Raw genomic sequence first — 11,220 nt, 5'->3', positions numbered from 1 at the left:
TACTTTTAATTATTGTTTCAATTTCAATGTTTGTTTAAAAGTTATTAACAATTGAAAATTATGCTATAAGACAGAATAAATTATTTATTATATACTACTGAAAATATGTTTGTTCAAAATATAAATAAAAATTAATTATTCTAATTATTATTAAAATTAAAAAATATTTAATTTACAAAAATTATATTCTCAAAAGATTATTATAAAATATAAAGATAAAATAATTTATGTTAATAAAGATAAAATTACAGTAAAATGTGTATACCAAAAATTAATTATGGAATAATTATTAAAAGTAATTATGAAGTAATAACTAATGAAAACATCGCTAGAAAAAGAGTGGCTTATTATAAAAAGTGAAATTTATTTGTCATAATGCATTGATAATTTCGTAATAAAACTAAAAGATATTTTAAAAAATATGTTATAATAAGTATAACAGTGATTTTTTTCGTAAATAAAAGTTACATATATTATAACAGGTAAACTTTATAATGAAAACATGTTATGACAAATTTTATAAAACACATCATAGTAAGGAACTACTGTAATTGTTGGTTACTTGCATGTAAATTCCTAACTTTAATTTGTCTTCCTTTCATTCGCACTACAAAAAAAATCTTATTTAGAGGGGGTTATTTTGGAGAGGGTATAAAAAACCCCCTCAAATTAACACAACTTAAGATGTTTAATTTAAATTATTTAACTGACAATGTTTGTGGGAGTTTTAATTCCTTTTAAGAGAGGTTTATAACCTCCTCAAATAATAATATATATTTTTTCTTCATTTACTAATTCTTTTACATTTTTCCATCTAAAAATTTTACAATAAATTTTCTTTTAACAATCCTAAAATTTTATTCCCTTCGTAATCTTAAACCCATCTGCTTAAACCACTGAACCCTAAAATCAGTTCCTCTTTAATTCCATCCGCAAAATCAGTTCCCCCTTCATTCCATCCGATTTCTCCCTCGCAGGTACGCAATCTTCCTTTCTTCCTTCTTCTATTTCCTGTTGTCATTCATTTCTTTCATTTCTCCTTTGGATTGCCCGTGTTTCCTTTTCCTTTCAGATTCGCAGTCGGTGGACGAAGCTGCAACGAGGGTTCTACGGACCGGCAGACAGCGGAGCTCATAACGTCACCGATGCATACGTGACAGGATAAGTAGGACAGTAAGAAATTGATGAACTATTTGTTTATTTGTCCTCAATTTTAATGATATAGATTTCTGTTCTTGACCTTGGGTTTGGTGTTATATGCATTGTTGCTGAACAGATTTGAATGTTTTTTTCAATAATGGATAGGGGAAGATTTTGGAGGGCTTGTTGGGCTTGTTTTCGTTGCTTTTAGTTCTTCTGTTATTTTGTAGTTAGGAGGACTTCTTATTGTCTTCTGGAACTTGTTAATTACTATATTTCCTGCAATTGAAATATGTATTTATACTAATGCAGATTAATGCACAGTTATATTTTTCATTTCGATTACGTACCCGTCCTACCTTTTGACAATATATATATATATATATATATATATATATATATATATATATATATATATATATATATATATATATATATATATATATATATATATATATATATATACTTATTATTATTGTTTATGTAAAAGGAGTTAGTATGTAATTGGCGTTTTACTAATAGTTAAAGGAAAAAATGTGTATTAACTTTTACATTCATAATCTATATATATATATATATATATATATATATATATATATATATATATATATATATATATATATATATATATATATATATATATATATATATATTATGCTACAGGTCATCATGCAAATATAGTATTTCAAATCCATGATTTTATTTCTTATCTGCTATGACCACATATCTCAATGACCTTCCGTTTGATGCAATTTGAATTATGTCATATATGATATAGTTCTTGACTACACATGTGTGAATTTTATTTCTGAAAACAGATTGGTTATTTGAAAATATTCGAAGGTTTCAGACTATCAGTAATATTTAGAAAGTTAAATCTGACAATTGTGAAGTTAATTGTACATGACATAAACCAGTTAATTGTACTCAACAAGTGCATCATACTCCTCACTGAAGAGGTCTTGTTTTGGAGGGCTTGTTTTCGTTGCTTTTAGTTCTTCTGTTATTTTGTAGTTAGGAGGACTTCTTATTGTCTTCTGGACCTTGTCAATTACTATATTTCCTGCAACTGAAATATGTATTTATACTAATGCAGATTAATGCACAGTTATATTTTTCATTTCGATTACGTACCCGTCCTACCTTTTGACAATATATATATATATACTTATTATTATTGTTTATGTAAAAGGAGTTAGTATGTAATTGGTGTTTTACTAATAGTTAAAGGAAAAAATGTGTATTAACTTTTACATTCATAATCTATATATATATATATATATATATATATATATATATATATATATATATATATATATATATATATATATATATATATATATATATATTATGCTACAGGTCATTGTCTTCTGGAACTTGTTAGAAGGCATTGTACCACTGCTCTCAAGTAACTTCTACATTTGTAACATTTTCTTTGATATTAGTGTTTACTAAGTTATGCCTTCTTTCTCTTCCTTCCGTCCTAGATTAGTAAAATATTAATTTGAGGATTATTTTTATTGTAAAATTAAGTTTAATAGAAAAAAAACTTAAGTAGTAACATCTGTAATGAGAGGACACTATGTCATCCAAAATGGAAAAGAGAAGCATGTTAGAGAACAAAAAGATGTGAGAAAAAAAAATTGAATGTGCTCAATTCTTATGCATACATGTGAGGGTGTCCCTTGTGATGGTGTGTAAAGGCTCGAAACCAATATTTATTGACTGTTTCTTGGGGACCAGAATAGATTTATTTAATTTAATTTTTGAAGTGATATAGGTACCTATTGGTATGGGGATTTTACTATTTATTTGGTGTATTATATTGCAGGTGGAGACCATTTTGGACAGGGATAACTTTACTTTGGATGAACTTCTTGATGAGGACGAAATTATTCAGGAATGCAAAGCTCTCAATAGTCGCCTTATAAATTTGTAATCCTCTTCTTTTCTTCTATTACAAATATCTTTCATATGTGAAATTGTTGTAGTTTATTATTTAGTGCATTATAATAAACTAAAATGTTTTGCATCCTATTATTCTATTCTAGCTGGTCTTTTTCCATCCAATTAATTGGGAGTTTTGTTTTGGAATCCGGTTTTTTAAATCTTTTGTTGAATTTTTACTCTATACTTGTATTCCTATATTTGTTTAGGAAGTTATAATCTGAAATAAAAATACTTTATATGAGCGGCTGGTTATTCCTTCAGCTAGTTTTAGGTTGGAACTTATCCTTAGTATAAGAGATGAGTTGAACACTTTTCCAAGGGATCATCATCCTCATCTTCTGTGTTTATGATTTCATATATATATATATATATATACATATATATATATATATAGATATATATGTATATATATGCATATATATGTATATGTATGTATGTATGTAGGTGAACCTAGTGCAAGTAGTGTTGAAATTGTGATTCCTGTATCCCACATAAAATCCAAAGCTCAGTTGTTAATTAAGCAATGAAAAACCTATAGAAACTGTTACTCTTTATCCTTTGCCAACTGCACTTGCAGTGGAGATATTAACAATGATTCCTATGTTTGTTCATTTTTTATTTGTTTGGTTCTTATTATTGAGGCTTGCATACTTGATTGATATATACTGACATCTAAACTCTAGACCATATTGAGATTGCAGGCTTGTTTAGTTCATAAGTTCACAGTTTAAACTGTGATGTATCTTGTAATGAGATAATGTTTTATTTTAAATATTCAGACCTAAAAAACTAATACTTTCATCACAATTCACATATGACTATGGTTTAAAGTTTAATGACTCTCAACTTTATTCAGACCTATTTTTCACTGAACCACTTGCTAGATCTTTTTGTTGAAGCACACTAGGTCATGATTTATTGAAGTCTAGCTCTGTAGTCTGTTAACTGTGGCTCTAGGTAGAACCAAAAATCCTTTAGCATAAGATATAACGAGTCTGTTAACTGCGTCCATTATAAAATGTTTTGCATAAAAGATAAAAATATCTCACTCTAGAAGTATATTTAGCAGCCAAAAATAGGTTCCAAACATTCACCCAGTTGCTTTCTGTTTTCTGTTTTTTTTTTCAGAAACTATCATTCACAAGTGAATTATAATTTATCAGTATCATAAAAGCTGATTTATGAACAAGTACTTTTTGGATTAATATTATTGTTTACAGGTGAGGATGGGATCAAGTGACGTGCTTGAATCCACTAAAGCGAGCCTCTCACTCTGTTTTTTAACAATTTGGACTTGTGCAATTAATTAAATTAGGAAACAAAATATTGCTTTGATATTCCATTTTATCATTAAAATTGAGGACAAATAAACAACATTAAAATGTGGGCATTTCCATGTCACATTGATGCTAGCAAATGGATGTGATAATTATTTGAACATTAAGCAACAAAATTACATTAAACTATCTTTCTCTTCCAACTCACATTTCCTTCCTTCTTTCCTCAACAATCATTTTCCTTTTTCATAATTGATGTTGCAGGTTTTTCTTTAAGCATTGCAATCTCACCGCTTCAAGGTTAGTAGAAACAAGTATTTCATTTTTTCTAATTCATTATTTATTTGTATTTTCCATGAATATTGTATTCTTTTTCATGTGTTAGTATATTTTATTTTTTTTAGGAATATTTTTGAATGGATAAATCTTGGATAACTAAGCCCCGAAATACAGTTGAATACTTAATTGGTTTGCAAAAATTCTTAGATTTTGCTTTTGAGAATGGGGCCTCTGGAGACACAATTCGATGTCCATGCCCCAAATGTGGGTTTGTGAAATGGCAAGCTAGAGGCATAGTTGAGGAGCACTTGATTTTAAAACAATTTCCCATAAATTATGTTATTTGGAATCTTCATGGTGAGAGGCAAAGACAAGATATTTCTAGAAATGAAGATGAGTCACAAGAGACATTTCATTTTGAAAATCCAATGGAAACAATGATAAATGAAGCATTTGGACATTATAGGCAAGAAGGTACTAATATAGGCAGATCACAACCATTGGGTGAAGATGATGTTATTAATGAAAGGCCAAGGGAGAATCATAATGAATTTAATGAGTTTCTCAATGACGGAAATCAAATATTGTGTGACGGGAGCAAGTACACAAAATTAGAGTTTGTAATCAAATTATATCATATCAAGGTTTTGTGTGGATTAAGTGACAAGGCAATGACTATGATCCTAGATTTTCTAAGAGATGCATTTAGTGAAGCAAAGTTGCCTCTTTCTTTTTATGAGGCTAAGAAAATCATCAACAAACTTGGTCTTAACTATACCAAAATAGATGCATGTCCAAATCATTGTATGTTATATTTAAGAGATGATGAAAAGGATTTGCAAACATGCAAACATTGTGGTACATCTAGATGGAACCCAAAGAAGAAAAAAAAACAACCTGCAAAAGTTTTACGTTACTTTCCTTTGAAACCAAGATTGCAAAGATTGTTTATGTGCTCTAAGACTGCAGAACATATGAGATGGCATTCTTCAGAGAACAAGGATGGAGTTATAAGGCATCCAAGGGATGGTGAGGCATGGAAGACATTTAGTGTAATGCATCCTGAATTTGCTTTAGATCCTCGAAATGTTCGCTTAGGCCTTGCTAGTGATGGTTTTAATCATTTTGGCACTATGAGTTCTACTTATAGTATTTGGCCAGTGTTTTTAATTCCATACAATCTTCCACCTTGGCTTTGTATGAAGCACACTTCATTGATCCTATCCATGATCATTCCAAGTAAGCAGATGCCTGGAAATAGTATTGATGTGTACTTACAACCCCTTGTGGATGAGTTACGTGAGCTATGGAATGATGGGGTGGAGACCTTTGATTCTTCATTGAATGAAACTTTTAGAATGCGAGCAGCTCTTATGTGGACAATTAGTGACTTTCCTGGCCTTGGTATTTTATCTGGTTGGAACACACACACAGGTTTAGCTTGCCCTACTTGTAACTTTGATGCAGAACCTTGTCGTCTTCCTCATAGTAGGAAGTGGTGTTTTATGGGACATCGTCGCTTTTTAAGTAGAAACCATAGATTTAGATTGAATCGTGTTCGCTTTGATGGAAGCACTGAAGAACGAAATCCACCACTAAAATTATCAGGATCTGACATTTTTAGGCAAGTGGAAAATATTAATGTTACATTTGGGAGAGGAATTCATTTGGATGGTAAAGGAAAAAGATGCAGACAAGAAGTTAAACAGTGGAATAAGAGAAGCATTTTTTTTGAACTTCCATATTGGGAGTCTAATTTGTTACGTCACAATTTAGACTTCATGCACATTGAAAAGAATGTATTTGACAATTTAATCTATACTTTGTTGAATGAAAAGCCTAAATCCAAAGACAATCTTAATGCAAGGAAAGATTTGAAGGAAATGGGCATAAGACAGGATCTTTGGCCAGATGATAATGGAAGATACCACCTTGCTTTGTTTTCACTAACTCGTGATACCAAAAGGTTGTTCCTCAAAACTTTGAAAAATGTTTTAGTACCTGATGGTTACTCAAGTAACATTTCTAGATGTGTTGATGATGTTCAACATAAAATATCAGGACTAAAAAGTCACGATTGCCATATTATAATGGAGCAATTACTTCCGTTGGCAATACGTAATTTGTTACCAAACCATGTCACTGCAACCTTGGTGGAGTTTTGCTCATTTTTTAAGGCCCTTTGTAGTAAAAGCTTAAATCTTGAAGACCTTGAAATGCTTCAAAATCGTATTGTGGTTACACTTTGCCACTTAGAAATGTTATTCCCACCATCATTCTTCACAGTTATGGTTCATTTAACTGTTCATTTGGTAGAGGAAGCAAAGCTTGGAGGTCCAGTTCATTATCGATATATGTATCCTATAGAGAGGTAATTGCTAACTACTTTTAGTTCAAGGTATGATATTATATGTGTCCAATTTATTTAATGTAATTATTTATCATTATTATAGGGAATTAGGTCATTTAAAGACCTTTGTACGAAACAAGGCACAACTAGAAGGTTCTATAGCTGAGGGATACTTAGCTGAAGAGTCTCTTACTTTTTGTTCTAGATACATTGAAGATATAGAGACAAGGTTCAATAGACAACGACGTGTTTGTGATAACCCAAATGATAATGAGTGTTTTGTGTCATCTATATTCCCACTAGGTGGGAAGGTGGTAGGAGGTTCCTCAATGTTTACTTTAACTCATATGCAAAAGCTACAAGCCCATCGATATGTGCTTTTAAATTGTGCGATAGTCACACCGTTTGTTGAGTAAGTACACTACATTAAGTGTGTGATTTGTAGTTAAACAAATTGAACCACATTATTCTTGTATTTTATGCATTTAATGTAATTAATTTTTGTAGTGAATTTAGAGATCTAATAAAAAGAAGATCAAGAGGAAGGCGACCTTCAACTACTGAGATAGAAACTAGAGTGTTTAAAGAGTTTGTTGATTGGTTTCAAAGGCGGGTGGGTGATCAAATAGAACACTTTCTCTTACTTACCAAGTTATCTTTTAATTATGTCTAACATTATTTCCTTGTTTAGATTATGAATCCAGAAACAATAAATTCAATGTCTACTGACTTGAAGTTTCTAGCACGAGGTCCATTGGATAATGCTAGAAGATTTACTGCTTACAACATCAATGGGTTCAAATTTCGAACATTGACTCGTGATGAGGGATTGAGAACACAAAATAGTGGTGTCTTTTTAACATCTAATACAACTTGTGTTTCAAGTACTGTTGATAGGAACTTAAGGCAAGCAGACTTATCCTATGATGGAAAGTTGGAGGATATTATTGAGCTTAATTATTATGGTCGATTCAAAGTTGTTCTTTTCAAGTGTAAGTGGGTAGATACTACAAGAGAGAGAGGATACAAAAAGGATCAATGGAATTTTAATTGTGTTAACTTTGATAGACTTATTCATATTGGAAACCGTGAAGAACATGAACCTTATATTGAGGCATCCCAAGCACAAATGGTATATTATGTTGATGATGTGGTTAATGAAGGATGGAGTGTTGTTGTGCATTTAAAGCCAAGAGATTTTTATGAAATGGGAGAAGAGGTACAAGAAGAGTTATATGAAAACGAACCATACCAAGATCAAGAGTTGGAAAAATTTTATAGTAATGACAATGAATATGTTCAATTGGCTACAAACCATTTAGACGAGGATATCAATTAGTCAAATGTATGAGTTGAAAATATAATTAATAGTCATTTATTATTTTCAATTATTTTCAATGCATGTATAATTCACTCATGCTTGATTTCTTAAAGGTAAATGATATGTACCACATGTTTGATTTCTCAGTTTCAGGTTAAGAAGGAGAAGTTACCTTTCTGAATTGTGACTCTTTATTAGCTTGTTCTCTCATTTGGAAAGGTAATAAGATCCGAACTCATTTATATGTGTGATGTATTTGGCTGGATGGCATAGATTATTAGGCGTAGGATAGATATAATTTATTAGGTATTGCCAGAGAGCTTTCTGAAATTTATGACTAGGACACCACTGATTCACTGCAGTACAAATTTATGACTAGGACACCAATTTTGAACTGAATGGAAGAGCCTCTATTAGTAATACCTTCTCCTCTAACTATAGTAGCAAAGGTAGGACATATACAGAGGGTTGTGTATTAAGAAAAGTTGATTTATAAAATACAAATTGAAAATTTAAAGGTATATATAGTAAACAAAATTTAGAAGTTAATTATTAGTTTAAATTGAAAAAATGGCTCGAGAGTCTTGGGCATTATGAAATTGACGGCACATCATTCAACTCAATAATCTCACCAATTTCAGTCAGCCGAGAAAGAGAAGAAGAAATATTTACTACTGTCTAGTAAAAATCTTGATGCTATCATAAACATATCCTCTAATGCAGTTTGAGGACATGCAAACATTTAAAAGACACAGAACTAACTGATAAATTTAGCAAACCATGCTTTTACTTACAGAACAAACATTGCTAATCATTGATATTCCTTCGATTAGTTCTCTTAACTAAGGCAAACGTATTAAAGAGTGTCAAACAATTATATTAATTTCTGTTATCTTAATAAATGTTCTTCCACTTAAATCAGAATATATACTCATTTATCAAAAAAGGTAACATCTTTCTACTTCTGTGATCTTAACCACTTGAAGTATAATATATATCAATGAATCGTTGAAAATTGAAGTGCAGTACAAGGGAAGAGAAATAAAATAAGCTCACGTTTTCTTTTGTAGACCCACAAGTTCAATAATTCTACTTCTGTATTGTGCAAACTCAGGGTATCATTTAATTTGGAACTTTGTTGATAGGCACATATCTAACAAAATTTTGAGGCTTCATAAAGAAGGAAACCCGTACTTCAGCAAGTAAGTTGGGAAGAGAAGAGATAATTGAACAAGGTTTGAGCAAATGGTTGGTTGGGTGTTGGGTGAAAAGTGACAACTATATACATTACTGTAACCTGCTTTTAAATGCATACTCTGTCTTTCTACTGCACCTTTATTCCCTGAAGAATATATTCCAATAGCATTTTTAATTTAAATGAAATTTTATGAATAGTTTACAATTCAATGGTTATTTGAATATAATGGAAGTTAATTAAAGGTTATTTGAAATGCATATACTGCAGGTTTTTTTGCCTAATGCATTTCTTTCTTTTAATATGTAGCCATGCCAAAGGTCAAGCGATTCCGAAATATACAAAAATCATCACCTCAAACTGAATCTTTAGGTACTTTACCATCAACAAATGCTGCAGTGACTACTCCATTGATTGAAGAACAATCACCATCAACAAATCCTACAATGTCTGAATCAATTGAAGTACAACCAACAAATGAGACCTCATCACATGATTCGTGGAACTCAACACAATCGATGTCCACAGAAAACACAGAGCAACCTACAACATCCAAAAAACATGTTGGGCGTGAATCTTCATCGTATTGGAATGTCGATGCAATAGGTATATGTCATTTATTTTTTCTGCATGCATAATTTTTTAAATTTTACTTATGGTTGAAGAGTAAAAAACAAATAACTGTATGGAGTCTTTGGGTAGAATTGGGCGGAATCTGTTACAGGTATGCAACTTATGAGAGAATATTGGGAGATTTGATAGAGAGAGTGTCCTGTATAGCATGTATATTTTTTGCCTAGCAAATCCTTCACAACTTATAGCATGTATATTAAACTCCCTGTCTTCAATTATTTAGCATATAATACTTAACTGATGTTCATCTGCTTAACAACTTAACACCTAATGCAATCATACTAACACCTAATTATTTATGCTTAACTTAACTATTTCACACTTCATGCTACTATACCAATATTTGATTCGTAATAGTGCGATAGAAAGCGAAAACCAACGAGAGAGACCTGGTTATTCTCTCATAAGTTTTTTTATTGTTAAAGACCTACAAGGAGTTATGAAGAAAATAAAGGTGAAGGTCAGAGAAGTAAGTAACTTACCTCATGGACAACGCATCATTGTAGACTTTGATGAGGTAGGCATGGCTATAGGCGAAGGGCAAGGAGTACTTGCGGGTTATTGTGGGATATTGGCAACGGACGATAATTTATTTCCAATCAATTTTGAAAGGTGGTCTGGAAAAACAGGCATCCCTAACACCTACTTTTTAGAATGCTTTAAGGAAATATTACAGGTATATATATCATTAATGTATTCAAATGCCCCACACTTACTTTTTACTCACTAACTATGTTTTCTTTTTTCAAAAGCTTCGATTTTGTTTTAAGACTACTGAAGCTATTGCCCAAAGATATTGCAAATTAACTTTGGGTAAGAAGTGGGCTGCACATAGACAACGTTTATGGAATGAGTTCTATGATCCAACAAAAACAAAAGATCAAATCATATGTAATGTGCCGACCGGTATAGACAGAACTCAATGGGCTCATTTCGTTACCTATCGTCTAAAACTGGAGACAATGGTACAAGTTTCATTATTATTTTCATTGCTTTTGTGTATATTATTATTTTGATTGTTATGTCAACTTACAATTGTTTTTTTCATAGGATATTTGTAAAAAAAATAGAGAAA

The 11,220-nt window shown here is 31.0% G+C and overlaps 2 protein-coding genes across 2 annotated transcripts; both read left to right on the top strand.

The window, feature by feature from the left end:
- The first annotated feature begins 2,942 nt into the window (after nt 1-2,942).
- Nucleotides 2,943-11,206, top strand: LOC128194734 (uncharacterized). The gene is made up of 7 exons (XM_052870745.1): nt 2,943-3,075; nt 4,632-4,667; nt 8,465-8,536; nt 9,822-10,118; nt 10,571-10,821; nt 10,898-11,090; nt 11,196-11,206. The coding sequence occupies exons 4-7, from the start codon at nt 9,824-9,826 to the stop codon at nt 11,204-11,206; spliced, it is 750 nt and encodes a 249-aa protein (XP_052726705.1). The 5' UTR covers nt 2,943-3,075; nt 4,632-4,667; nt 8,465-8,536; nt 9,822-9,823.
- Nucleotides 4,784-8,335, top strand: LOC128194735 (uncharacterized). The gene is made up of 3 exons (XM_052870747.1): nt 4,784-7,017; nt 7,100-7,307; nt 7,688-8,335. Exons 1-3 carry the CDS (start codon nt 4,784-4,786, stop codon nt 8,333-8,335), a joined length of 3,090 nt encoding a protein of 1,029 aa, XP_052726707.1.
- Nucleotides 11,207-11,220: the final 14 nt, after the last annotated feature.

The sequence above is a fragment of the Vigna angularis genome, chromosome 11, assembly GCF_016808095.1.
Source record: "Vigna angularis cultivar LongXiaoDou No.4 chromosome 11, ASM1680809v1, whole genome shotgun sequence".
Taxonomy (NCBI): Eukaryota; Viridiplantae; Streptophyta; class Magnoliopsida; order Fabales; family Fabaceae; genus Vigna; species Vigna angularis.
The sequence above is the reverse complement of the archived record's forward strand: the minus strand, read 5'-3'. Positions and strand labels throughout refer to the sequence as shown.

What these genes read in the sequence shown, in the direction of transcription:
- LOC128194734 (XM_052870745.1), top strand. Translation starts at nt 9,824, where the DNA reads ATGCCAAAGGTCAAGCGATTCCGAAATATACAAAAATCATCACCTCAA. An exon ending in TTGGAATGTCGATGCAATAG is followed by an intron (nt 10,119 to 10,570) that starts GTATATGTCATT and finishes TTATTGTTAAAG; the next exon opens with ACCTACAAGGAGTTATGAAG. An exon ending in GCTTTAAGGAAATATTACAG is followed by an intron (nt 10,822 to 10,897) that starts GTATATATATCA and finishes TTTTTTCAAAAG; the next exon opens with CTTCGATTTTGTTTTAAGAC.
- LOC128194735 (XM_052870747.1), top strand. Translation starts at nt 4,784, where the DNA reads ATGGATAAATCTTGGATAACTAAGCCCCGAAATACAGTTGAATACTTA. An exon ending in TATATGTATCCTATAGAGAG is followed by an intron (nt 7,018 to 7,099) that starts GTAATTGCTAAC and finishes TCATTATTATAG; the next exon opens with GGAATTAGGTCATTTAAAGA. An exon ending in TATTCCCACTAGGTGGGAAG is followed by an intron (nt 7,308 to 7,687) that starts GTGGTAGGAGGT and finishes TTCCTTGTTTAG; the next exon opens with ATTATGAATCCAGAAACAAT.